General features: G+C 42.6%; 1 protein-coding gene across 4 annotated transcripts in view; it reads left to right on the top strand.

The window, feature by feature from the left end:
* Positions 1–27,479, top strand: part of DYM (dymeclin) — a 297,267-nt gene that overhangs the window by 145,122 nt on the left and 124,666 nt on the right. For all 4 annotated transcript variants that reach the window (XM_075488866.1, XM_075488867.1, XM_075488869.1 and 1 more), the window contains 3 exons: positions 2,546–2,671; positions 25,158–25,271; positions 26,627–26,721. In XM_075488866.1, the coding sequence (XP_075344981.1) occupies positions 2,546–2,671; positions 25,158–25,271; positions 26,627–26,721 (335 nt within the window). The remainder of the gene's footprint in view (positions 1–2,545; positions 2,672–25,157; positions 25,272–26,626; positions 26,722–27,479) is intronic.

Here is a 27,479-nt window from a genome sequence, read left to right as displayed (position 1 = left end):
GGTGGCTGTGTCTTGCCAGTTAAAAGCTGCTCCTGATGGAGGAGTGTTAGTAGTAGTCTAGTAATGATAGTTTAATGACTGTGAATAAAAGGGCCAGCAATACAAAAAGAAGTGGTTATCGTCTTCTCAGTACGTGGCTGGACAATGCCAGTGCATAAGATAGATAGATATAAAAGTTTTAATGTATGTGTGTAACATAAAAGTGTAGAAATGCATTTTGGTTACACTTCTAGATAAATTTTAATATAATTAAAATTTTAATTTAATCTTATATCCTAACTCTTTTTTTATTGAAGTGGTGGCTTGTCAAATAGTTTTTGTTCTGAGAACAGTAATACTTGTCCTAAAGATGTGTGTACCTCAACAATCAGTATACAAAGGAAAAAGTGTTCAGAGGAGGAAGGGTTATAGAAACTGTATGAATTGATTCAGTTTTCATCTGGAAATGGCAGATAGAGAGAGTGAAGTTGCCATTTGCCTCCTTGAGTTTGGTCCGGTATGTAGATGGAGAGAAGTCTGAAAGAGGAGTGGAAAGGAAAACGTGGCCAGGGAAGTGGAGATGGGAAGGGATTTCAAAAGCTTTCAAGGTGTGTTTGGGGCAGGAAGACCGAATGCACTGATCTGGAGATCCAAATCACTCTTCAGAGTGATAGTGATTGCAGTAGCTAGTATGAAATTTTAGTAAGAGTACTTTCGTGTATCAGCTCATATGGAAATGTCTATAATGTCTCAATGTCAGAATCAAGGTACCCTTTTTTAATGTAGTTTGTAGCAGCACACTTTTAGGACTTGGAGCACTTAAGGAACATGAATGCACTTTTTCAACTACAGTTTGACCTAATATTAATGTGCACAGACAGAGGCCGTTCTGAAGGAATACACAGGTATTTGGGAGCTGTCTTAAAAACTCAGAAGTTGTTCCACTGGTTACCTTCAGAAAGGCTTTTGTTGTTCTCCCTGCAAATTCAAGTTGTAAATGCAGTTCTTTGGTAGTTTTATATTGCTACCTGCTATATGCAGCTTATAACGCTTGGACTTGGAAATTACTTTCAGCATATGCAATGCAAAGCTACATATGATATAAATATTTGAGATGGAAATAATTTGAACAGTGGACTAATGCAGTGACATTTGTCTCCCTTTTCCCCCATCCAAGGAAAAGGACTAATGTTTTTTGCTATATGCTAAGTAGATATTCTAGGAAAACTTGGCCTTTACTCTCAAGACCTATATTCATAAAACACAAAGATGTTGACTCCAGTTTCAACTGGAGAGAGAGGTTTGTGAAGGATCCTTTGAAATGGTAAAGGAAGGATGTTTGCAATGAGTAAATATTTTTTTTTCCCCTCTGCTTTTGTTGTGGTATTGTCTTGACCCTGGCCAAAGCATCAATCAAAAGGTTTTGTGGCCTGCAGCATTTAGATCAATCTCATTGGTTTTAATAGAAACTGTTGTGTGTTTTAATATGTTCCAACTGTTTTGGGACTGGTTGACTGTAAGAGAACATTCTGGTAACTTCAGAGGCTTGTGAAGCACTCTGTGTCCTGGCTGCTCACCAGAATAGGTTTCACATTCATCCTGCTGCACTCGGCCTGTTTTGAAAAACAGCAAGTCTTTAGGTGTCTAGAAGCTTCTTGGAACAAATTCTGCATCTTATCCGCTATCTTGGAATTGAGAGTTTTTTCCAGTTCCTTTTTCCAGGGTATTTTGCAATTTAGGCCTATTTCTGCAGCCTGGGGAAGTCATGTTGTACTGAGCCAGTGGAAAGCTAATTTTCAGTTGGTAGAGACACAATGTTTGCATCTGGATTAATTTGAGACTAGCATTCAGGTATGCTTGCTGTTGCAATGAAATCTCATTTTCATTATTATTGCAAGACTTTGGCTTCAGCTGTTCATCCTGGTGGAAATGTTGCAAGACCTTGGGCTGAACTCTCATTATAATGTCACTTCTCTTTGGCTGCATATTATCTAGAACTGGAAAAACAGACCTTTTCTAGTCTTAACCCAACCCAAACTGGTTCTTTTCTGGGATTATCTTCACACACCAAAATGAGATTTGAGTTTTGGGTCTCAAAATGCCTCTGTGCACCTCAGCTCCAATATGCTTGGCTATATTTGATGAGGAAAGTCCTTTCAGACTAGGCTTGTGGGTAGCACAAATGGTTAGAAACAATTGTTTTCCTGCTTGAACTGGTGAAAATCTTGTTTAGCAATTTTATTTTCCCATAGTCTAGAGGGGAACTAAAGCTTTCAGAGCCTATGGTAACTGGTATGGCTGGAAATCTCATTTATTAGGAATTGAAATTCCACGTCTGACCACAAGAAATAATTTGTTTAAACTCTCTTGTGGAGACAGAATGAAACAGATGGGGAAGGTGTTTGAACACTGTATGTCACTATTCAGGGGTGGTTATTTCAAGAGGGAGGAATTGCTATGATATTGTTAAGGGAAGGGTGATACACAGGAGGTTTAGAGTCTTCTCTGTTTATTGTCCGAGGTATTTGAAGACTAAACTAATACACACGTTTTTCCTTCCCTAAAGGTTCTGCCAATTCTTGAAATTCTGTATCACGCTGAAGAAAGGAATTCACACCATGTTTATATGGCTCTTATCATTTTGCTGATCCTTACAGAGGATGATGGCTTCAACCGATCCATTCATGAAGTGGTAAGTTGTTGTTTTGGTAAATAATTCTTCAGTTCTAAAAATCATTTAAATATTTATTTTTATAAAGATACATCTGTATATCTGTTTCTTCAGCAGAGGCTGTACATGTTCATCCAAATTTGATGGCGTATACATATTTCTTTCGTAAGGGTTAGTAACCTGAAGTTAGAAGAGTCATTTCAAAACTTTCCTGAGTGAAATGAACAAACGTGCTCGCTCCTGTAGAGGAGATACTGCATATACCTCTCTTTCTGTGTTTTTTGGTGTTTCCTGTTACAAATTAATGTAGTAATAGCCAGGCAGGCTGCCTCAAAGATGCTAAGTGTTTGCCATGGAAGTGGAGGGGCTAGAAGAGAGAGAAAAACAGAAAACTGTTTTTATTTCTCTTGAAAAACTTTGTTTAACCAGTTTGCAGCTGAGAGGAGCTTTTAGTTGGAGTTTTATTTTCCAGGCTGAATGTTACTTCCTTACTTGGCACTTCTTTTTTTGTCTTTCTGCTAGATTAATATCTATTTTACGTTGTCCATATATTATGATCTGAGTTTTGACTAGGTTTGATGGGCCTTGACCATCTGTGCCGGAGAATACCTTGGACAATTATGTTCTAGTTTCCTAGCTTCTAAAGCTACGATAACGCAGAAGATGTCTGCAGTGATTTTATTTAATTTTTTGACTGGGACATGGAAACTCTCTTTTGGGGTTATGTGAAATTAATGAAATATAAAAAGCTGGAAGCAAGTGTCAAGGTATCTAAACAGAACTCTTCTCCCAGGTAAATTTCCAGCCTGTTTTGGAGGGAAATGGCATTTTCTCTTGGTGCCAAGTGATAGAGACTTACAGTATTTACTCTCTGAAATTTCAGATTATTTCCTACAGCTCTGTATGTAGAAAGCAAAAAAAGATGATGTTTATATGCAGTTTCCTTGGGAGTACCTTTTAGGAAGCAGCTTTTAGGAGGAGCACCTATAGTAACCATGCAGATGACTGAAACATTTTCCTGAAGCTTTCTTCTACCTCACCTTGGTGTGCCTTGAACCTATACATACACACCGTACATGTACGTGTGTGATGTGTATTTTGGGGTTCCATATCACTAAGTCATTTAACTTCTCTCGTAAATTGAGCTTGTTGAGGGTTAGAGTACAGCAGACAAGGTTTCACTCCTTCCTCAAGTCTCTTCCCCATCATTCTTCATTCATTTTAAAGGCTTTACACATGGTCTTTCAATAAATTCCTTACTGGATAAGTAAAAGTGGAAGATTTCCCTAAAATTGCTAATGAGGATGCAGCTGTGGAATGAAAACATAAATCAAGTTTTCTTGTCCAGTTTATTCTTGCCTTTGCAGCTAACCCTGCCAATATAGTTGTAGTGTTTTCTGTGCAAGGTGGATATGTTTACTACTTTCATTTTAATAAAAACAAAAACAAGCCCCACCTTGTTCCTTTTACCCTGCACTGATTTTTTTGTTAGTCCTGCCTTTCCTCCTTCTATCTTCTCAATTTAATTTTTGATTTTACTTCAGATTTTCACTAACTGCTTCTTTCTTTTACTCTGTGGTTGTGTTTTCCCACTCCATAGTGTCTGGTGAGAAGCATCCATTCATTAATAGCGTTATGTGGCCAGAGTTTTGCTAGTTTTGCTCCTTAGCTAGATAGAGGCGGCTGTGAAGTGCCTGAGCCTGCAGGCCTGTCTATGTGAACTTCTCCTGTTAGCCCTACTGCAGAAAAACCTGTGAAAATGGAAACTTTTACCATCAAAAGCCAATGGAGTGCTATGACGCTGTAGAGGATAGATGTGGAATAACCTTAATTCTTTCTCCTGTGCTCCTCCTTACTATTCTTTCTTTTACCCTTTTCTCCATTCTTTGGATGGGGGCATGTTTCATACCGAAGGAGAGAGTGAACTTGGAGGCTAAGCAGAATGCTTTTCCACCCTCGCAGTGCTTTTCTTATTGAATTTGAAGGCTTTTTCTTGCCCCCTGCTCTTAATCTTGGTGTCACGTGGATGGATTGGATGCAGTGAAGGAGAAAGAGGAGGTCTCCCCTTGTTCAAAACTTCAACTGTGCACTCCGAAAGTCACCTAAATAAACTATGAAATAGACAAGAGAGTTGATGACTGTGATACCAACTCTTAAGTATTCCTTATAGAAAGGATTCCTTATCTGTAGAAAAACCACATTCTGTTATACTTTAAAAAAATAAAGTTATCTTCTTGATCTACTTCATCTATGGCATCCCTGAACTTTACAGAGGGATGTGGATATCAAAATACAAATGTGAGCATTGCATCTTGTCTTGTGAACTATTGGGGAATGGATATATGGGTAGTGGGTTCCTACAGATCCCATGATGGGGAATAAGTGTAGTTAGTGCCCCATTTGGTGGAAAAAGGACTCAAAATCATACTGATAAATCACTTCCCCTCACCCATCTTTTTGAATTATTTAAATGGATGTTTCCAGGTATGAATGACCACATTACTATTCAAAAATTGCAGTATAAAGTAAGAAATTAGTCTCATACTTTCTTAAATATTAACTCTATATCTCCTAAAGGCTGAGAGGGTATTATAGGGCAGCAAAATGAATGGAGTCAGGAAAGCTGTATGGGTATTTCTGTAAAATGTGAACATCTAGTGTCAGTTACACAACTGGAATGAAACTCTTATTCACTGCAAATATTTATCAAATTTTAGCAATTACAGCAGGATTTTTTTTTTCCCCATCACTTGGGTAAAGTATGAAGAAAAAAAGTATTTGATGTATTTTAGGGCAACCTCTTTTTCTCTCTGCTCCTGTGGACCATTGTGTACTGTTCTTATAAGAAGCATGACTGTACAGTCCATTTATGGGCTATTTTCCTTTGTGGTATTTAACCCACATTTATTTATTGATTTTTAAGATTAATTTTAGTAAGCACAGTTTTATAAATCTTGTGATTATACCAACTGGTAAAGAGCTCAGGAAATGACAGAAACTCTTTTTGACTGGTGAAGCATTTTTTGTTTAAAATGAATGTGATCTTAACTGCCTGGAAAATATCATCAAAATCATAGGTCCTGTTCCTGCAATTGGCTTAATGCAGTTAGGTCCCTGTAACCACATAGAGCTCAGTTTCTTTCACTAATAATAATAACAGCAGCAAGAGAGTAAACGAGTAAATGCAAGAATTCCCTAAAGGGAACAAGTATTGGTGATTTTTCTTCTCTGATTTATGAAACTGTAAATAAAATGACATCGGATGTCAAAATAACATCATATAGTACTTTATGTACCAGTAACCTGTAGTACTACTATAGTACTTTATGCTGTAGTGAATAGTGATAGACTGTAAATCACAATTTAACTGTGTTTACTTTTATTGCATTAAGAAATATCCCACAAGCAAAGTTATAGGAAACTGAGAATCTCAGTGCTTGGTATATATAGAACTGAGTTCCTGTTCTTTGCATCTGCAGTTCTTGCACCCCGAGTTGTAGGTGTCCAGGAGCCTGATGTTAAAAAGAGTAATTAATCAACACCCCCCCCCCCCTTTTTTTTTAATTATTCTTGTAAGACCACCCCAGGTCTGAGCTTTTTGTTTTTCTGTTTTCCCTTTTTAATATTATCTGCAAACCAATGAGATTGTTCAAATTGTGGCACTGATTTCAGGTAGATGATTTTGAAATTTAAGGTACTTTCATGTTTCATGCTTCTGAAACCCAAAACCAGGTGAGGGGTGGTGGTGGTTGCTGTTGTTTTTTAAATAGGCATTTCATTGCCTACCTGCTATGGTTGCTTTCTTCAGTATGGGGGAGAGGAGAGTAGAGGTGACAGGGACTGGTATGTAACTTTTTAACTTTGATTTTTTTTTTTTTTGAGTAGTGGACTATTCCAAGGCATAGTTGTCTCAGTGAATGATCATTTTCCAGGGTTGGTGTTTTTAAAGTTTCAGTGAGAACCATTGGCCATTTTTGGAGTGAGGCTAGGTGTCCTGGTTTCAGCTGAGATAGAGTTAATTTTCTTTATAGTGGCTGGTATGGGGCTATGTTTTGGATTTGTGCTGAAGACAGTGTTGATAATACAGAGATGTTTTAGTTGTTGCTGCACTAGTCAAGGACTTTTCAGCTTCCCGTGCTCTGCCAGGTGCAGAAGAAGCTGGGAGGGGACACAGCCAGGACAGTTGATCCAAACTGGCCAAAGGGCTATTCCATACCATATGACGTCATGCTCAGCATATAAACTGGGGAAGAAGAAGGAAGGGGGGACATTTGGAGTGATGGCGTTTGTCTTCCCAAGTAACCATTACGCGTGATGGAGCCCTGCTTTCCTGGAGATGGCTGAACACCTGCCTGACCCTGGGAAGTAGTGAATTAATTCCTTGCTTTGCTTTGCTTGCGTGCGCGGCTTTTGCTTTACCTATTAAACTGTTTTTATCTCAACCCTCAAGTTTTCTTACTTTTGCTCTTCCGATTCTCTCCCCCATCCCACCGAGGCGGAGTGAGAGAGTGGCTGCGTGGTGCTTAGTTGCCGGCTGGGGCTAAACCACGACACTAGGGCATGAACACATCTTGTCCATGGTTACAACTGTCAACATGTTCTTTAAAAAGCTCTGGTAACTTCATGTTTTGCATTAGAAATTTGAAATGTGGCAGGTAGTCTGTGCTAGGGCTCTGCTGCTGATAATCTCACAAATTTGACCAAATTATAAATCTCTGGGGGAAGGGGAGCAGTCTGTTTCTATCTGCACAGCAGATACGTAGCCAGAGGTGGCCTGATGTCCATGGTGATTGAATATTCTCATTTTGCTGCTCCCAGAGCCAGCTGGGCTGTTTGCATCCTCCCCTGCCCAGGGATCATGTATCAGTTGAGATACACAAGCTTCAGCTTGTCCCTATGTAAGTGCTGCTTCCAGCTCCTGTGGAATGGGACTGCACCCAGTGATGCTTCTGTTGCTGCTTGGCAATGGTTGAAGCCACATAGAATCATAGAATCATTTTGATTGGAAAAGACCTTTTAAGATCATCGAGTCCAACCATAAACCTAACACTGCCAAGTCCACCACTAAACCATGTCTACACGTCTGAAGAAAGTGTTTAGGAACAGGAGCCTGACGTGACAACAGTTAGGAGAAATCGGAAGGAGGCTGTGGCTGGCTGTGCAAGGAACATGGGATGGGTGCAGTGGGCAAGAGAGGAATTAAACAAGAAAGAGATAAAATTTGGGATTGCTGAGCAAAGAAATGAGAAAAGAGGCAGGGTAGGAGCAGAGTGACAAAATGCTGGAGAAGGTGAAGTCAGACTTCTTTTCGATGAGAGACTTGAATGGGCAAGGTGTGGGTGGGCGAAGTGGAAGCTGGGAAGAGAAAGATCTGAGAAGGAATGAGGTCTGGGAGGGCAAGGAGCTGGATATGGGCTACAGGGAGGGAAAATGGGAAGGGCAAAGGCTTGTGCATAGCACAGGGAGCCATAGGTGGATGAGAAAGATGTGACTGGAGACGTTGGAGGACTCAAGGTCCTACTTGAGGTTATCTAACTTGTTCCAGTCCCATTCCTCGTGTCCCGTGGGGACACCTTTTGTGAGAGAGTGCACGATGGGACCTGAGACTCCTGAGATCCATCATAGTGTGAATCAAGGAACTTCCACTTTGGTTGGTAAAGTACAGGGATGTGCCCCACAAAACAGCACTAAAGGGGGTGGGAAGAAACATGGGCCTCATTTTATTTGTGGGAGGAGGTTGCTTTGCTGTTTCGCTCATAAATGAGAGACTATAAGAAATAGCTTATTAGAGATTTAATCAGTAAGTTGATCTCTTTTGTTGGGGTAAGTGTATTTTATCTCGGAGGGGGGGAAAAACAACCCTTGGGTATCATTTTAGAGCAAATTGAGTAAAATTCTTTCTTTTCAGTAAGCATCTAGAAATATGTCCCTTTATGTACTATTGCTTTGGATTTCCATTGTGTGTGATGTCAAAACAAATAGTATTTTATACTACCCATTTTCATAGATAGATTTTTGGTTTTAAAAGTATGTTTAATTTTCAGTACTCTAAGCATTCAGAAGTCAGGAAATGAAATGTGCAACCACAACTTATCCCTGTTACATTTATATATTACAGAATGTAACCATTACTTAATGATCATATATGGTTCTTCAAATAACAGTATATTTTTCTTCTGGAAGGTTCAAGTGCTCAGCTTAAGATATTTTTTGTTGTCAAAGTGGTTCATTTATTTATATAAAATCTTCTCTTGAAAACAGATACATTCACATGGTCATAAATAAGCTGTTTTTAAGAAATCACAAACAATTGCAACCAAAGTAACTGTCTACACTTACTTTAGCATTTTGCAGTTGTGAAGTAACCCACTAACTTGCTGTATCTGATCATAGGTTTATGCTTAGCAGCCTTGGGATGATCAAGTTCTCTAGGAGAGTATCTTCTTGCAGTGCAGTTAGTATGTGTAATCCATTAATTAGACAACTAACAGCTCTAACTTTTCAGTTGCCTGTTTTGTGAAAATACATGTGGATTTTTCTTTGTCTTTCAGGCTATTCCTGTTAATCATCTATGTTGTCCGCCCTGACTAGTTGTCCTTGCTGACTGAAACTCCTTGGATGACTTGCTTTCATTTATACCGTCATCACTTTGTCTTAAAATAGCATTAGTGACTTGTTATAACCAGAAATTATACCTGTTTCCGCATCCACTCATAGCCTGCTATATGTGGAAACCTTTCTTGTAGTGATTTCATGTTTCCTATTTGTTCCTCAGCCTTGATCATTCTTCCCTTAAATACCTCTCAAGTCTTTCCCTCTTCCCTGTATTCTGGTTTTTCCTATCCCTTTAGCAAAAGGTGTTTACCAGAAATTGTCACACTTGAGCCTGTTGCTGGGGATGTTTGTCACCTTAGCCAGCACTGCACTACTATTAAACAGTGGTTTTCCCGTCTATAGGTTATAGTCATCGGCTTCACTTTAGCTCCCTTGTGGGAAATAGGAAGGTGCTGACAAAAGTCAGGTACTAGGTAGCATGTGATAACAAAGACACTTTTTTTTTTTTAATTGTAATGATCTGAACTTTTGTCTCTTCATATATGGTACAGAAATGACTTCTGTATCTCAAACTGCATCAGCCTACCTACTAACATTAATTTCCTGAGCCTACCAAATGTATTCAGTGGCTATATCTTTTTTTCATTTTAGTGTATCTAGTCTGTAATGACATCTGGGACATACCTCTTGATGCATAGACCTTTGTACGCATGATTTTCAAAACATAAATGGGTAAGAATCCTTTTAGGAGGTTCCTCCTTTTTTAGGAGGTTCATCAAAAAACCACCAAGATCTTTCAGCATAGGTAAATGCAATCTTCTCTGATATACTTCATGAAAGAGAGGCTTTCAGGTATGCTAGGAATGAAGTGAGGGAGGAGAGAGTTTGATGAATCCTAATTAAGATGCTATTACAAATGTCTCTTGTACTGTGAAAGAGCTTCAAGAGACACAGAGTTAAGGTGAGAATGAGGGTGGGAGGTAAATGAAAGAAATGTATGTGCACGTGGAATTTGCAGAGCCTGGAAGGTTAAAAAAAAAAAAAAAGGCAAAACCAACAAAAAAAAGGCATTTTAAAGATAGTACTTATAAAGTATTACCCTTATCTAGAATAAGCTCCATAGGAATCTTTTTTTTTCCACTTGGGTTTTTGCTTTAGAATCTATTGACTAAGAGTTTTCATAAAATGTACGTGTAATTATATCTTGACTATTAAGTATTACTTACAGTAGGATCCTACACGATACTAAGGGAAATATAATATCCCCCAGTGCACTGTGTTAAATAATACCCTGATTTTTGCCAGCAATACTCCTATCTCAAATGCTGGGAAAAGCTAGAGTACCCATTGCAGAGCTCAGCTTGGGGTGCTCTGCAGTGGAGTACTCAAAAAGCAAGTGCCTCACTGGCTGTCAGGGGATGGGTGGCCTGGGCAGCCTGGCACTTAACGGGGGCATCAAGCTGGAGGTAGCCAAGAAAAAGAGGTATGTGAAGGTGGTGGCTGCTTTTCTGCCATAAAGGAGGAGTCCTATAAGAATGCTTCTTGTAAAAAAATTTTTTTCCTTTTAATTCTGCTGCTTTGAATCTTTCTGATTAATCACATATAGGTCTGTCATGACTGCAAATTTTGCTGAGAGAGGAATGTTGGATGCATTTCTTAAAGGTCTTCGTTGTCATCGTCCTGTGTATTTGATAGGATAGGTCTGTCTGTGTTTGGAGCTGATAAAAATGCTTTTAAAGGCATAGGTAGGAGTATGGTGTGGAAGGGAAGGAGGACTTGATACCAACTGATAATGAAAAGAAACCCTTAAAGCAAAGAGAGCCTGTGACATACATGTTTGGGATTTAAGGGCAAAAGTTGATGGATAAAATGAAGCAGAATTATATGTAGGTTACAGGGCTTTTTGAGTATGTATTTCAGATTAGGTGATATAAAACAATGATAGTCTAACCTCTCCATTCTCAACACTTGTCGTGGTTTAGCCCCAGCCGGCAACTAAGCACCACGCAGCCGCTCACTCACTCCCCCCCGGTGGGATGGGGGAGAGAATCGGAAGAGCAAAAGCAAGAAAACTCGAGGGTTGAGATAAAAACAGTTTAATAGGTAAAGCAAAAGCCACGCAAGCAAAGCAAGGAATTCATTCACTACTTCCCATGGGCAGGCAGGTGTTCAGCCATCTCCAGGAAAGCAGGGCTCCATCACGCGTAATGGTTGCTTGGGAAGACAAATGCCATCACTCCGAATGTCCCCCCTTCCTTCTTCTTCCCCAGTTTATATGCTGAGCATGACGTCATATGGTATGGAATAGCCCTTTGGCCAGTTTGGATCAACTATCCTGGCTGTGCCCCCTCCCAGCTTCTTCTGCACCTGGCAGAGCATGGGAAGCTGAAAAGTCCTTGACTAGTGCAGCAACAACTAAAACATCTCTGTATTACCAACACTGTCTTCAGCACAAATCCAAAACATAGCTCCATACCAGCCACTATAAAGAAAATTAACTCTATCTCAGCTGAAACCAGGACAACACTAATATAACTTCATTATTGCAGTGTTTTGAATGCCTATTGGGTCCTCAAAACAGCGTATTACTTAAGATCTTTGCTTCACAGATTGTAGTATAAATTATTTGCTTAGTTGATGGGGCCTTGTGGGACGCATGTGCTCTGTGTATGTGTTTTAAACTTACTGCAAAAATTAAGGCTGCTGACTAGAAAAGAAATTCAGCAAGAGGCATACTGTAAAATACATCAAACTGCCTTGCTGCAACTCATTTGGAAAGATTGGTCAACAGCAGTCTGTTGGCTGATTATAATGGTGATATTCCAAACAGAACTACAGGGAGTATGGGGAAAATTCAATACCAAAGCAGACTGATGGAAGAGAAACAAAGATCAGGAAGATAATTAGAAAGGGAGAATAAGAACTTCCTAGTTGAAGTATTCTTTTTATAATACAACTTTTAATTTACTCTAAGGAAATGTTCCACTGAAAAACAAGTTGTCATCTGCAGTGACAACTGTGCTGTTAATATTCTTAGAGGACTCCTATATAGCCTACTCATATTCCACTGTATGAAAAGAATCCTGGCTTTTATCAGAAATAGCGTGGCCAGCAGGACTAGGGAAGTGATTGTCCCCCGTACTCAGCACTGGTGAGGCCGCACCTCGAATACTATGTTCAGTTTTGGGCCCGTGTCCTGGTTTCGGCTGGGATAGAGTTAATTTTCTTCCTAGGAGCTGGTATAGTGCTGTGTTTTGGATTTAGGATGAGAATAATGTTGATAACACACTGATGTTTTGGCTGTCGCTAAGCGGTGTTTACACTGGGCAAGGACTTTTCAGCTTCCCCTGCTCTGCCAGGTGCAGAAGAAGCTGGGAGGGGGCACAGCCAGGATAGTTGATCCAAACTGACCAAAGGGCTATTCTGTACCATATGCTGTCATGCCCAGTATATAAACTGGGGGGAGTTGGCCAGGGGGCAGCAATCGCTGCTTGGAGACTGGCTGGGCATTGGTCGGCGGGTGGTGAGCGGTTGCATTGCTTGCATTTCCCCCCCACCCCCCCCCCATGTTTTGTTCCTATCTCTCTCTTGTTGTTTTCCTTCTCATTACAATTTATTATTATTATTACAACATATATATTCTTCCCTCCTTTCCCCAATTATTAAACTGTTCTGATCTCAGCCCATGAGTTTTCTTACTTTTGCTCTTCCGATTCTCTCCCCCATCCCACTGGGGGGGAGGGTGAGCGAGCGGCTGCGTGGTGCTTGGTTGCCGACTGGGGCTAAACCACAACAGTCCATTTTGGCGCCCAACGTGGGGCACGAAGGGTTTGAGATAATAACAGATTAACCAGAGCGTATTAAGGAATTTAGATCTGTTAGTAGTTGTGGGCCATGATATTGATTCATGTGTTCTCGATATTGGTTTACCTGATCTGCACCATGCTCATATTTTTGCTGTACATGTTCAAGACCGGTGTTGGTTTTTGCAGTTTGCTGTGCTCTGCAGTGATTAGTGATGTTTTGCCTGTGAGATTTGTTATTAAAACAGTGACCTTGGGTATATTTTGGTATCTAAGTGCAGTACTGAAACCGTTACTGTATGTCGGGTACCACCTCATGGAGACAATTAGCAATTATACCTCTTCCTCCGAGAGGTTTTTTATGGAGGAAATGCAGAGTGGCACCTTCGCTACTTTCTTCTACAATGTTTCCTCCTTTGTTACAATAACTTTTCAGTATCTTGAACATCCTTGGGTAGTTAAGATACATCTATTGGTATTGCTTGGGAATATTGTTTTGGTTTTGTCCAAGGTTAGTAAGGAATTTAAGAACATTATCCAGAGATCTGCCCCAAGGCCGGATAGTTATGAGTGGCAGGGTGTGTGGGATAGCATGGGCAAATGCCTAGGACGATGGGCACCTCCAGTGTTTTGGAACTTCACCCCTGAACAAGTGCAGAATCCTGAAAAATTAGTAGACTATTTGGAAAAAGTATGTTGTCACCCTGGCAATTCTAAGGAGATACAAATCACTGCAATGTGCTGGGGCCTGGCCCATGCCTACCGAGCCCTGTTCAACACTATTCAGAACCCTCAAGGGTCTGGTGACAAAATGACAGGCACCGTGGCTACTCCAGACCCCTGTGACAGATAATGTGGTTCAACCACGGAACCAGCCTGTGTCAGTATCAGTTGCCCATGTACACAAGAAGAAATCTCAGAAGAGAAAGTCAGCTAGTTTAGAAAGGGAAGATGAAAGAGCAGGGCCATCACAAGGAGAGGAAGAGGAAGAAGATGAGACGGAAACCACCCAATCCCTATGCCTGAGTGAGCTGTGAGATATGCAAAAAGATTTCAGCCATCGTCCAGGCGAGCACATTGGCACCTGGCTGCTCCGACGCAGGGATAGTGGGGCCAGTAGCCTGGAATTAGAGGGTAAGGAAGCCAAACAGCTGGGATCCCTTTCTAGGGAAGGGGGCACTGACAAAGCGATTGGAAAAGGGGCACCAGCCCCCAGCCTCTGGAGGCGACTCCTGTCAGCTATGAAGGAAAGATATCCCTTCAAGGAAGATGTTGTATATCGCCCCAGGAAATGGACCACCATGGAGAAAGGGATCCAGTACCTGAGGGAATTAGCTGTGCTGGAGGCAATTTATGGTGACCTGGATGACAAGCAGATACCCACAGATCCAGATGAGGTCCACTGCACATGACTCATGTGGTGGAAGTTGGTACAGAGCGCACCACTCTCGTGGGCCAACTCATTGGCAATACTGACCTGGAAAGATGGAGAGGGTACAACAGTGGATGAAGCAGCCAGCCAGCTCCAGAATACGAAGAAAGTATCTCTTCCTCCCTCGTCTTGGCTGTGGAGAAACTGTCCCGGGAGGTCCAGCAACTCAAAGAGGATAGGTCCTACTCCCCACCTGTACAGACCAGTGTCTCAGCTATTAGGAGTCAGCGTTCCTCTGCTCAAGAGAGAGGATATAGAGGGTACACACCACAGGGCACCCTGTGGTTTTACTTGTGTGACCATGGAGAGGACATGAGGAAGTGGAATGGAAAACCTACCTCGACCCTAGAGGAACGGGTACGTGAGTTGCAAGGAAAAACAATCACCAAAGGGGGTTCTTCCAGGAAAATTGCTGCTCTGGTTTCCAGCAGACAGTTCCCCAGACAGAGTAAAAGGGCTGATCTTACTCCTGATTTTAATGAAGGAGCTCCTGGCTCATATGTACAAGAAATGGCTAATGAATACTATGACCAGGATTAGGGGGGCCCTGCCTCCAGCCAGGTGGAGGAAAGGGACAACCGGGTTTACTGGACTGTGTGGATTCGATGGCCTGGCACATCAGACCCCCAGGAGTATAAGGCTCTAGTAGACACCGGTGCACAGTGTCCCCTAATGCCATCAAGCTATACAGGGGCAGAACCCATCTGTATTTCTGGAGTGACAGGGGGATCCCAACAGCTGACTGTATTGGAGGCTGAAGTGAGCCTAACTGGGAGTGAGTGGCAAAAGCACCCCATTGTGACTGGTCCAGAGGCTCCGTGCATCCTTGGCATAGACTACCTCAGGAGAGGGTATTTCAAGGACCCAAAAGGGTACCGGTGGGCTTTTGGTATAGCTGCCTTGGAGAAGGAGGAAATTAAACAGCTGTCCACCTTGCCTGGTCTCTCAGAGGACCCTTCTGTTGTGGGGTTGCTGAGGGTCGAAGAACAACAGGTGCCAATTGGTACCACAGTGGTGCACCAGAGGCAATGTCGTACCAACCGAGACTCCCTGATTCCCATCCATAAGCTGATTCGTCGACTGGAGAGCCAAGGAGTGATCAGTAAGAGTCGTTCACCTTTTAACAGTCCCATATGGCCAGTGCAAAAGTCTAATGGAGACGAGTGGAGACTAACAGTAGACTATCGTGGCCTGAATAAAGTCACGCCGCCGCTGAGTGCTGCCGTGCCAGACATGCTGGAACTGCAATACAAACTGGAGTCAAAAGCAGCCAAGTGGTATGCTACAAGTGATATCGCTAATGCGTTCTTCTCAGTCCCTTTGGCAGCAGAGTGCAGGCCACAGTTTGCTTTCACTTGGAGGGGCGTTCAGTACACTTGGAATCGATTGCCCCAGGGGTGGAAACACAGCCCTACCATTTGCCATGGACTGATTCAGACGGCACTGGAACAGGGTGAAGCTCCAGAATATCTGCAGTACATTGATGACATCATCGTATGGGGCAATAAAGCAGAAGAAATTTTTGAGAAAGGGAAGAAAATAGTCCAGATATTCCTGAAAGCCGGTTTTGCCATAAAACCAAGTAAGGTCAAGGGACCTGCACAGGAGATCCAGTTTCTAGGAATAAAATGGCAAGATGGACATCATCGGATCCCAATGGATGTGATTAACAAAATAACAGCCATGTCTCCACCAACTAGCACAAATGAAACACAAGCTTTCTTAGGCGTTGTGGGTTTTTGGAGAATGCATATTCCAAATTACAGTCTGACTGTAAGCCCTCTCTACCAAGTGACCTGGAAGAAGAATGATTTCCAATGGGGCCCTGAGCAACGACAAGCCTTTGAACAAATTAAACGGGAGATAGTTCATGCAGTAGCCCTTGGGCCAGTCCGGGCAGGGCCAGATGTAAAGAATGTGCTCTACACGGCAGCCGGGGAGAATGGCCCTACCTGGAGCCTCTGGCAGAAAGCACCAGGGGAGACTCGAGGTCGACCCTTAGGGTTTTGGAGTCGGGGATACAGAGGATCTGAGGCCTGCTATACTCCAACTGAAAAAGAGATATTGGCAGCATATGAAGGGGTTTGAGCTGCTTTGGAAGTGGTTGGTACTGAAGCACAGCTCCTCCTGGCACCCCGGCTGCTGGTGCTGGGCTGGATGTTCAAAGGGAGGGTCCCCTCTACACATCATGCAACTGATGCTTTGTGGAGTAAGTGGGTTGCACTGATCACACAACGGGCTCGAATAGGAAACCCCAATCACCCAGGAATCTTGGAAGCACTTATGGACTGGCCAGAAGGCAAAGATTTCGGAATATCGCCAGAGGAGGAGGTGATGCGTGCTGAGGAGGCCCCACTGTACAATAAACTACCAGAAAATGAAAAGCAGTATGCCCTGTTCACTGATGGGTCCTGTCGTATTGTAGGAAAGCATCGGAGGTGGAAAGCTGCTGTATGGAGTCCTACATGACAAGTGGTAGAAACTGCTGAAGGAGATGGTGAATCAAGCCAATTTGCAGAAGTAAAGGCCATCCAGCTGGCTTTAGACATTGCTGAACGAGAAAAGTGGCCAATGCTCTATCTCTATACTGACTCATGGATGGTGGCAAATGCCCGGGGGGGGGTGGTTGCAGCAATGGAAGCAGAACAATTGGCAGCGCAGAGGCAAACCCATCTGGGCTGCAGCACTGTGGCAAGATATTGCTGCCTGGGTAGAGAACCTGCTTGTAAAAGTATGTCATGCAGATGCTCACGTACCCAAGAGTCAGGCCACTGAGGAACATCAAAACAACCAGCAGGTGGATGAGGCTGCTAAGATTGAAGTGGCTCAGGTGGATCTGGACTGGCAACATAAGGGTGAATTCTTTATACCTCTGTGGGCCCATGACCCCTCAAGGCCATCAAGGAAGAGATGCAACACAGAGATGGGCTCGTGATCGAGGGGTGGACTTGACCATGGACACTATTGCACAGGTTATCCATGAATGTGAGACATGCGCTGCAATCAAACAAGCCAAGCTGTTAAAGCCTCTGTGGTATGGAGGGCGATGGCTGAAATATAAATATGGGGAGGCCTGGCAGATCGATTATATCACACTCCCACAAACCCGCCAAGGCAAGCGCTATGTGCTTACAATGGTGGAAGCAACCACCGGATGGCTGGAAACATATCCTGTGCCCCATGCCACCGCCCAGAACACTCTCCTGGGCCTTGAAAAACAAATCCTATGGCGACATGGAACCCCAGAAAGAATTGAGTCAGACAAGGGGACTCATTTCCGAAACAACCTCATAGACACCTGGGCCAAAGAGCATGGCATTGAGTGGGTATATCACATCCCCTATCATGTACCAGCCTCTGGGAAAATCAAACGATACAATGGGCTGTTAAATACTACACTGCGAGCAATGGGTGGTGGGACATTCAAACCTTGGGATACACATTTAGCAAAGGCCACCTGGTTAGTCAACACTAGGGGATTTGTCAATCGAGCTGGCCCTGCCCAATCAAAACTTTTACGCACTTTCGGAGGGGATAAAGTCTCTGTAGTGCACATAAAGAACATGGTGGGGAAGACAGTCTGGGTTACTCCTGCCTCGGGCAAAGGCAAGCCCATTCGTGGGATTTGATTTTGGGTGAGAATAGCCAATGAACTAAATATTATGATGGTAATTGCTATATAATACTGTATGTCATCTCTTTTATGGTGGCTATATGCCATATCAATGGTATTTCAGTGAGAATCTCCCAGATTAATGAAGAATGAACTTTGCTGAAATCTAGCAAAGTGCAGCAGTGATGGAACCAGAACTGGTTTCAGCATGCAACAATCCGACAACACACACCCTCTCTCCTGCCCTGAAGGGCTGTTATGACAGATGGAGCCCAAGGTCATGGACTAAATGAACTCAGTGGACATTTGAGAGGGATGGCCCATAGACCAAGGGAATGATAGCTGTGTGTATATATCAAAATACAGGGAAAGTGGTGGTGATTAATTGGAATGTATTGGAAAGGGTAGAACCTGGGCATGACGTAGATGGGTAGAATAAGGGTTGGATACTGTCCTGGTTTCGGCTGGGATAGAGTTAATTTTCTTCCTAGGAGCTGGTATAGTGCTGTGTTTTGGATTTTAGTATGAGAATAATGTTGATAACACACTGATGTTTGGGCTGTTGCTAAGTGGTGTTTACACTGGGCAAGGACTTTTCAGCTTCCCCTGCTCTGCCAGGTGCAGAAGAAGCTGGGAGGGGGCACAGCCAGGATAGTTGACCCAAACTGGCCAAAGGGCTATTCCATACCATATGATGTCATGCCCAGTATATAACTGGGGGAGTTGGCTGGGGGGCAGTGATCGCTGCTCGGGGACTGGCTGGGCGTCAGTTGGCGGGTGGTGAGCGGTTGCATCACTTGCTTTTTGGTTCCACACCCCCCCATACACACACATGTTTTGTTCCTGTCTCTCTCTCTCTCTGGTTGTTTTCCTTTTCTCAGAATCGTATAGGTTGGAAAAGACCTTAATAACCATCGAGTCCAAGCGTAAACCTAACACTACTGAGACCACCACTGTACCATGTCCCTAAGCACCTCATCCAAACGTCCTTTAAATACCTCCAGGGATGGCGACTCAACCACTTCCCTGGGCAGCCTTTTCCAATGCTTGATAACCCTTTCAGTGAAGAAAAATTTCCTAATATCTAATATAAACTTCTCCTGGCACAACTTGAGGCCATTTCCTCTCGTCCTATCGCTTGTTACCTGGGAGAAGAGACTGACCCCCACCTCCCTACAACCTCCTTTCAGGTAGTTGTAGAGAGCAATAAGGTCTCCCCTCAGCCTCCTTTTCTCCAGGCTAAACAACCCCAGTTCCCTCAGCCGCTCCTCATAAGACTTATGCTCCAGACCCTTCACCACCTTCTCTGCCCTTCTCTGGACACGCTCTAGAACCTCAATGTCTCTCTTGTAGTGAGGGGCCCAAAAGTGAACACAGTATTCGAGGTGCCGCCTCACCAGTGCCGAGTACAGGGGCACAATCACTTCCCTAGTCCTGCTGGCCACACTATTTTTGATACAAGCCAGGATGCCATTGGCTTTCTTGGCCGCCTGGGCACACTGCTGGCTCATATTCAGGCGGCTGTCAACCAACACTCCCAGGTCCTTTTCCACCAGGCAGCTTTCCAGCCACTCTTCCCCAAGCCTGTAGCATTGCATGGTGTTGTTGTGGCCCAAGTGCAGGACCTTGCACTTGGCCTTGTTGAACCTCATACAATTGGCCCCAGCCCATCGATCCAGCCTGTCCAGGTCCCTCTGCAGAGCCTTCTTCCCCTCAAGCAGGTCAGCGCTCCCACCCAACTTGGTGTCGTCTGTAAACTTACTGAGGGTACACTCAATCCCTTCGTCCAGATCATTGATAAAGACATTAAACAGGACTGGCCCCAACACAGAGCCCTGGGGAACACCGCTTGTGACCGGCCGCCAACCGGAGTAAACTCCATTCACCACCACTCTTTGGGCCCGGACATCCAGCCAGTTCTTTACCCAGTGAAGAGTACACCCGTCCAAGCCATGAGCAGCCAGTTTCTCCAGGAGAATGCTGTGGGGAACCGTGTCAAAGGCTTTACTGAAGTCTAGATAGACAACATCCACAGCCTTTCCCTCATCCCCTAGGTGGGTCACCTTGTCATAGAAGGAGATCAGGTTGGTCAAGCAGGACCTGCCTTTCCTAAACCCATGCTGGCTGGGCTTGATCCCTTGGTTATTCTCTACATGCCGTGTGATGGCACTCAGGATGATCTGCTCCATCACCTTCCCCGGCACCGAGGTCAGGCTGACAGGCCTGTAGTTCCCCAGGTCCTCCTTCCAGCCCTTCTTGTAGATGGGTGTCACATTCGCTAATCTCCAGTCAGCAGGGACCTCCCCAGTTAGCCAGGACTGCTGGTAAATGATGGAAAGGGGCTTGGTGAGCACTTCTGCCAGTTTCTTCAGTACTCTCGGGTGGATCTCATCAGGCCCCATAGACTTGTGAGTGTCTAAGTGGTGCAGCAGGTCACTCACCATTTCCCCCTGGATTATGGGGGCTCCATTCTGGTCCCCGTCCCTATCTTCCAACTCCAGGGGCTGGGTACCCAGAGAACAATTGGCCCTGCTATTAAAGACTGAGGCAAAGAAGGCATTAAGTACCTCAGCCTTTTCCTCATCCTTGGTCACTGTGTTCCCTCCCCCGTCTACTAGGGGCTGGAGATTCTCCTTAGCTCTCCTTTTGCTGCTAATGTATTTGAAGAAGTATTTTTGTTGTCTTTTTTTGCAACTTTTTCTTTTGTCTTTTTTTGCAACTTTTTTTGCAACTTTGTCTTTTGTTGTCTTTGAGTGCGCCCTCAGTAAGTTTGCAGATGACACCGAGTTGTGTGGGAGTGTTGATCTGCTTGAGGGTAGGAAGGCTCTGCAGAGGGACCTGGACAGGCTGGATCAATGGGCCGAGGTCAATTGTATGAGATTTAACAAGGTCAAGTGCAAGGTCCTGCACTTGGGCCACAGCAACTCCATGCAACGCTACAGGCTTGGGGAAGAGTGGCTGGAAAGCTGCCTGGCAGAAAAGGACCTGGGGGTGTTGGTTGACAGCCGCCTGAATATGAGCCAGCAGTGTGCCCAGGTGGCCAAGAAAGCCAATGGCATCCTGGCTTGTATCAAAAATAGTGTGGCCAGCAGGACTAGGGAAGTGATTGTGCCCCTGTACTCGGGACTGGTGAGGCCGCACCTCAAATACTGTGTTCACTTTTGGGCCCCTCACTACAAGAGAGACATTGAGGTGCTGGAGTGTGTCCAGAGAAGGGCAGAGAAGCTGGTGAAGGGTCTGGAGCAGAAGTCTTATGAGGAGCGGCTGAGGGAGCTGGGATTGTTTAGCCTGGAGAAAAGGAGGCTGAGGGGAGACGTTATTGCTCTCTACAACTACCTGAAAGGAGGTTGTAGAGAGGTGGGGGTCGGTCTCTTCTCCCAGGTAACAAGTGATAGGACAAGAGGAAATGGCCTCAAGTTGCACCAGGGGAGGTTTAGACTGGATATTAGGAAATTTTTCTTCACTGAAAGGGTTATCAAGCATTGGAACAGGCTGCCCAGGGAAGTGGTTGAGTCACCATCCCTGGAAGTATTTAAAGGACATTTGGATGAGGTGCTTAGGGACATGGTATAGTGGTGGTCTTGGTTGTGTTAGGTTTATGGTTGGACTCGATGATCTTAAAGGTTTTTTCCAACCTATACAATTCTGTGATTCTGTGATTTTACGGCAGCAGCCAGATTGAGCTCTAGCTCATCTTTGGCTCTTCTAATTTTCTCCCTGCACAGCGTCGCTACACCTTTGTAGACCTCTTGACTTGCCTGCCCCTTCTTCCAGAGGTCATAGACTCTCCTCTTTTTCCTGAGTTCGAGCCAGAGCTCTGTAGTCAGCCAGGCCGGTCTTCTTCCCCGCCGGCTCGTCTTTTGGCACCTGGGGACAGCCCGCTCTTGTGCCTTTAGGACTTCCTCCTTAAAGAATGTCCAGCCTTCCTGGACTCCTTTGCCCATTAGGGCTGCCTCCCAGGGGACTCTCTCGACCAGTCTCCTAAACAGGCCAAAGTCTGCCCTCCGGAAGTCTAAGGTGGCAGTTTTGCTGACCCCCCTTGCCGCTTCTCCATGAATCAAATACTCTATCATTTCGTGATCACTCTGCCCAAGACAGCCTCCAACCATCACATGGCTCACAAGTCCTTCTCTGTTCGTGAACAAGAGGTCCAGCGGGGCACCTTCCCTCGTTGGCTTACTCACCAGCTGTGTCCGTTTGCAATTTTCATTACGATTTATTATTATTATTTATTATTAATTACATATATATACTTTTTTCATCTTTTTTCCAGTTATTAAACCATTCTTATCTTAACCCACGAGTTTTCTTTTTTTTGCTCTTCCCATTCTCTCCCCCCCCTTTCCACCGGGAGGGGAGGTTGAGCAAGCGGCTGTGTGGTGCTTGGTTGCGGACTAAAGCTAAACCAAGACAGCCCCTCACTACAAGAAAGGTATTGAAGTGCTGGAGCGTGTCCAAAGAAGGGCAATGAAGCTGGTGAGTGGTCTAGAGCACAAGTCTTATGAGGAGCGGCTGAGGGAACCTGGGTTGTTTAGCCTGGAGAAAAGGAGGCTGAGGGGAGACCTTATCACTGTCTACAGCTATCTGAAAGGAGGTTGTATAGAGGTGGGGGTCGGTCTCTTCTCCCAGGTAACAAGTGATAGGACGAGAGGAAATGGCCTCAAGTTGTGCCAGGGGAGGTTCAGAATGGATATTAGGAAATTTTTCTTCACTGAAAGGGTTGTCAAGCATTGGAACAGGCTGCCCAGGGAAGTGGTTGAGTCACCATCCCTGGAGGTATATCAAGACATGGATATGGTGCTTAGGGACATGGTGTAGTGGTGGCCTTGGCAGTGTTAGGTTAATGGTTGGATTCGATGGTTTTAAAGGTCTTTTCCAACCTAAACGATTTTACGATTCTATAATTCAGAAAGGTTTGCACAGATCCAGGCTCTGGGCTGAATGGAAAAAGCTGTGTTATTAAAATAGCTCTTGGTCTCCTGTTTCCTTCTCAAATATAGGCATAGAGAAAAAGATTTCTTAACGTACTGCCTTTGAGCTGAACAGTGTGCATGACCGTGATTTCTAATCTCCTTACATATATAAAATACAAAATTTCAAATAGCAAATTTAATATTATGGAAACTACAAATATGGGGTGACTTTTTTGGATTCTAGTTCTGTGCTCTTTTAGTGATTAGCAACCAAGCGAGTATGTAATTTAAAAACATGACTCTACAATTGTTTGTAAACACATGATTATCAAATGAAGTAACCCTTTGCTCTTACCATTAATAGGAGAAGGTGGTGTTTTGCACCTTTAACAAATAAGTAACGAGATCTACATACTTGTGTGTTGGTTGTGCATTTCTTCAGGTTATCTGAATGTGTAAGTACAACCGATGTTCGTTCTTTTATATGTGGAATCATTTCTCTGTGGCAATGTTTAGGTGTCGTGGAAGAGTCCTTCGCTACCTTACCAAGGGATGATGCTGTAGTGTAACACTTCGTAATGAGGGATGCCTAAAATTTGGGCCTGGATTTTGCTACAGATTTTGCAGAATTTAGGATTATATTCCTTCAGAATCCCGTGTAGATATCATTGCATAAATTATCCCTTTTTTTTTTTTGGTAGCTGTATGAGGCTGTAGATTCTGGAAGTGCTATTTTTTAAATATTTCAGAATTTCACTAAATTAATATATATATGATTTTAACTTTGGTTTCCAGATACCCCTTCTTTTTCACAAATGAACTTATGATTCTTTCTATTACAGTTTATATGAATGTGTATATCTTAGACAGAAGGAGTAAATAGTATAAAATCAGTAGCAGCTGGAGGTAGTTCCCCGCATTGCCTTTCCCTTTGTGTCCTGCAAGTCATTCAGTGGTCAACTCTCCATCTTTCCTTATAGGAAATCACTTGCTACTTCTCCATCCTCTCTCTGAAAGAAAGAAGAGGTTTTGCTGAGTGAGCTTGTTAGTGGTAGGAAGAGGAAATTCTAAAAGCAGAAATTATAGAAACTGAAGGGTGACAATTCTTTTCACTCATCCAAAGGAGAGGTGGGAAGAACGAATATAGTTATAAGTGTGTTTTCATATAACTTTTTAAGATAAGAGGTTCATTAATGAAGTTGATTGGTGAGATTGGTGGGGTTGGGATTTTTAAGACATCTGAACATGAAGTTTCAATGAAACCTATTTAATATATCAAATATATCAAAGTTATGCAGAGTGATAACTTTGTGTGGAATAGTTCTTGTTAAGCAAATTTTTGTTTTGACCCAGAATAACCCTGAATTTATAGAAGATCTTCTCCATGGTTTTAGGGTAGTTCCTGTTGACTCATTTTTACTCTTCTTTTAAGGCAAGGGGGGGTTTTGTGCATATGTTTGCTTTATCTTTCCAGGTTGGTTGGCTGAGTATTCTAAGAGGAGAGAGTGGATTGACTCTCCTTCTGCAATAAACTCAGAAATGGTTGTAAACTTCATCCATCCCGATAGTGGAGAGCACTGAAAGATATGAAGCTCTTAACCTAGCTGATGACCTTTTCTAACCTATTAAGGGAAGAGACCTCACCTCTGGCAAGAGAAAGGCTTCATTGTGAAGTCAGCAGTTAACCTGTTGATCTGCCCTGTGTCCTTCAGCATGTGCACTCTTGCTGATCAGTCAGAGCTCGTATGTGCTGCCTCTTGCCCAACTTGTTATGAGGGAAAATGGGAAAGAATTGGCAATGTTATTCAGGTGGCTAGGGTGGAACTGGATACTTTTTAAAGTGTAAAGGGTAAGATCAAAAAGAATATAGGAGTGTGGTGGCACAGGGTGTAGAAATTAGGGTATTGCCAAATTTAATCATTTTTCTACACTTAGTGTGTTTCCACATGACTTATAATAAAGTTGATGAGATCTACTAGACGATAATACTGCAGAGGTCTGTTTTGTTTTATTTATTTATTTATTTATTTATTTATTATTCTTGCTTTAGAATACAACAGGTTTTGGTCACATTTGAGGCAGGAAGCAGGAAGCTAATTTACCTGTCTTAAGGAATGCGAGGGTCCAGACAACTTTCTATGTTCTTATTCAGACCTAAGTGCTGAAGAACTTTGTTCTTTTTTTTTTTCAGATATTGAAAAATATCACTTGGTATGCTGAGCGTGTCTTAACAGAGATCTCACTTGGGAGTCTCCTGATACTAGTTGTGATAAGAACCATCCAGTACAACATGACACGGACAAGGGTAAGAGTTACGTGTAGCACTTAGAAATCCACACTACGTGCCTAACTTCAACAGCATGAATTCAATTTCAAACAGGGTGTGGCATTTTTCTTCATTCTGTTGCAACCAGTTGGCATCTGAATTTACAGGAGGGAAGGAATGGGAAGATGAGCTGTATTAACTAAGCACAATATTAAGTGATTCTGAACTTGTAACACCATCTCTGTATTATCGTTCAATTCAGAGTAGGTTTCTCTAAAGTCCATGATTCAGGCACTGAACTGCTCATCTTCAGATGAAAAAAGTTCCTTAGGTTGATGAGAAGAAATGATTCTTTATAGGTTGTTTGTCTCTTCAGTTAGTCAGAAGTGATAATTTCAGCTCTATTTATTGTTAGTGTTTTTATGAAGTAGGACAGTGACTGGGCCATAAAACCTTTTTGAGCTCTAGCAAAGCAAAACTGCTTCAACTTTATAGCCCTATATCAGATTGTTTTTGTGCATTTTTCAAGCGTTTGATTCTGTACCTTATCTCAAACATGTAAGCATGGTATCATATACTTTTGAATATTTTTAACAATTAAAGGCACAGAAGTTTTTACATGAAAAAGTAGCAAAAAAAAAATTTAAATATATTTTAAATTGGAAAACATAAGGATTTCACTTTTATGATCAAAAGAATTGGAAGAAATGAGGACATTCTTGGTATATATTTGTAGGATTTGTAGATAACATCTGTTATGTTATGTAAATCCATATTTTAGACTTGAATAGGGAAAATAAATCCCTATTGGATTGAATAAGTGGACAAGTTTGGTTCTGTGAAAACCTTTGACTTTGATAGGGCCATCATTTAAATGCTTATCTGGTCAAATGGTTTCAGGGATGCTAACAAGGGGACCAGATCCCTGAAGTATTGTATGGTTATAGTTGTGGGATATATAGAATGCTTTGAAAGATTTAATAGGGAGATGAGTTATGAAGCAGAAAATTTTAGGATAAGACTACAAAAAGGAGAGAGAGGAAGGGAGAGGAGGAGAATGTCTTTCAGTATTTTACATCTATGATGTCATTGTAAATCAACATTGCTAAAGGTATGAAGACACACATATGTATATGTGTGTATACATACGCACATATACACTCTGAAATCTATATGGAAACAATCACTCTTTTATAAGCTTTATATTTTAAGAAAACATATTTAAAACATCACCAAGTATATACACTTTGCATTTCTGCTATATGCTTTTGACCATGTCCTTTAAAGCCACATATATTACTCAGTCTTTTGAATGATTCCTGCAGTAGGTGTCAGTGTATATCAAAAGGAAATTTTGATGTGGTTTTTTTTTTCTTTCCTTTTCTTTCTGACAGGACAAATACCTTCATACAAATTGTCTGGCAGCCTTAGCAAATATGTCAGCACAGTTCCGCTCACTTCATCAGTATGCTGCTCAGAGGATCATCAGGTAAATATAAAACTTCAGAAATAGACTTCTCTTGAAACTCATCTTTGCTGAAACTCAGGAGTAGAGGAACTTGAATTTTGTATGCCTTAATACATACTGATGAACTAAATAACTGAAATGATAACTGAATAGCTAAATAATCCCAGAATAAATCTTATTTGCTTTATACTTGAATCTGTTCTGAATGCACAAAAAATATTAGTTTCTCTGTCTGAGAAACTTCTGACTTTTGATTCTCTTAACAGAGCAGCTCAGTAGCTGCTTTCCAACCAGAAGGTTTTCAGGGATTTGTGTGAATTATGATTTTTTTTTTTTTTTAGTCATGTATCATGTTGTTATAAAAATGCACTGAGTGGTGGTTCTCAAGTACTATGCAGACTGGATTTTCAACTTGCTTTACTTCTTCCTGCATATTTGGCAAAAGATCTATTTGTTAAATCAGACATAACACAATGATCATTTTGTGACGGGGCCCTACAAATATGGGCAATAAAACCTACACCCAGTGATAAAGTTTATTAGCCTGTATAGTAATAAATAGCCAATATCTGCTCTGGTTCAAAAACAGGGCCATAGCTTTAAAGAAGTAGATATTGAAGTTGGTCCTTCCTATTTTGTATCTGTGCTGCAGACCATTTTGTAAAGGCAGGTAATCATGCGTCAGGCATCCTTCTTATCTTGGCAGCCAGCCCTGCTCCACGCTTCAAGGGAAACCGGGAAGGTCCTTGTTAGTGCGATCTGGAATAAACTGTTATAGT

The sequence above is a fragment of the Mycteria americana genome, assembly GCF_035582795.1.
Source record: "Mycteria americana isolate JAX WOST 10 ecotype Jacksonville Zoo and Gardens chromosome Z unlocalized genomic scaffold, USCA_MyAme_1.0 Scaffold_18, whole genome shotgun sequence".
Taxonomy (NCBI): Eukaryota; Metazoa; Chordata; class Aves; order Ciconiiformes; family Ciconiidae; genus Mycteria; species Mycteria americana.
Note: the sequence above shows the minus strand (reverse complement) of the source record. Positions and strands in the feature narration are given on the sequence as shown.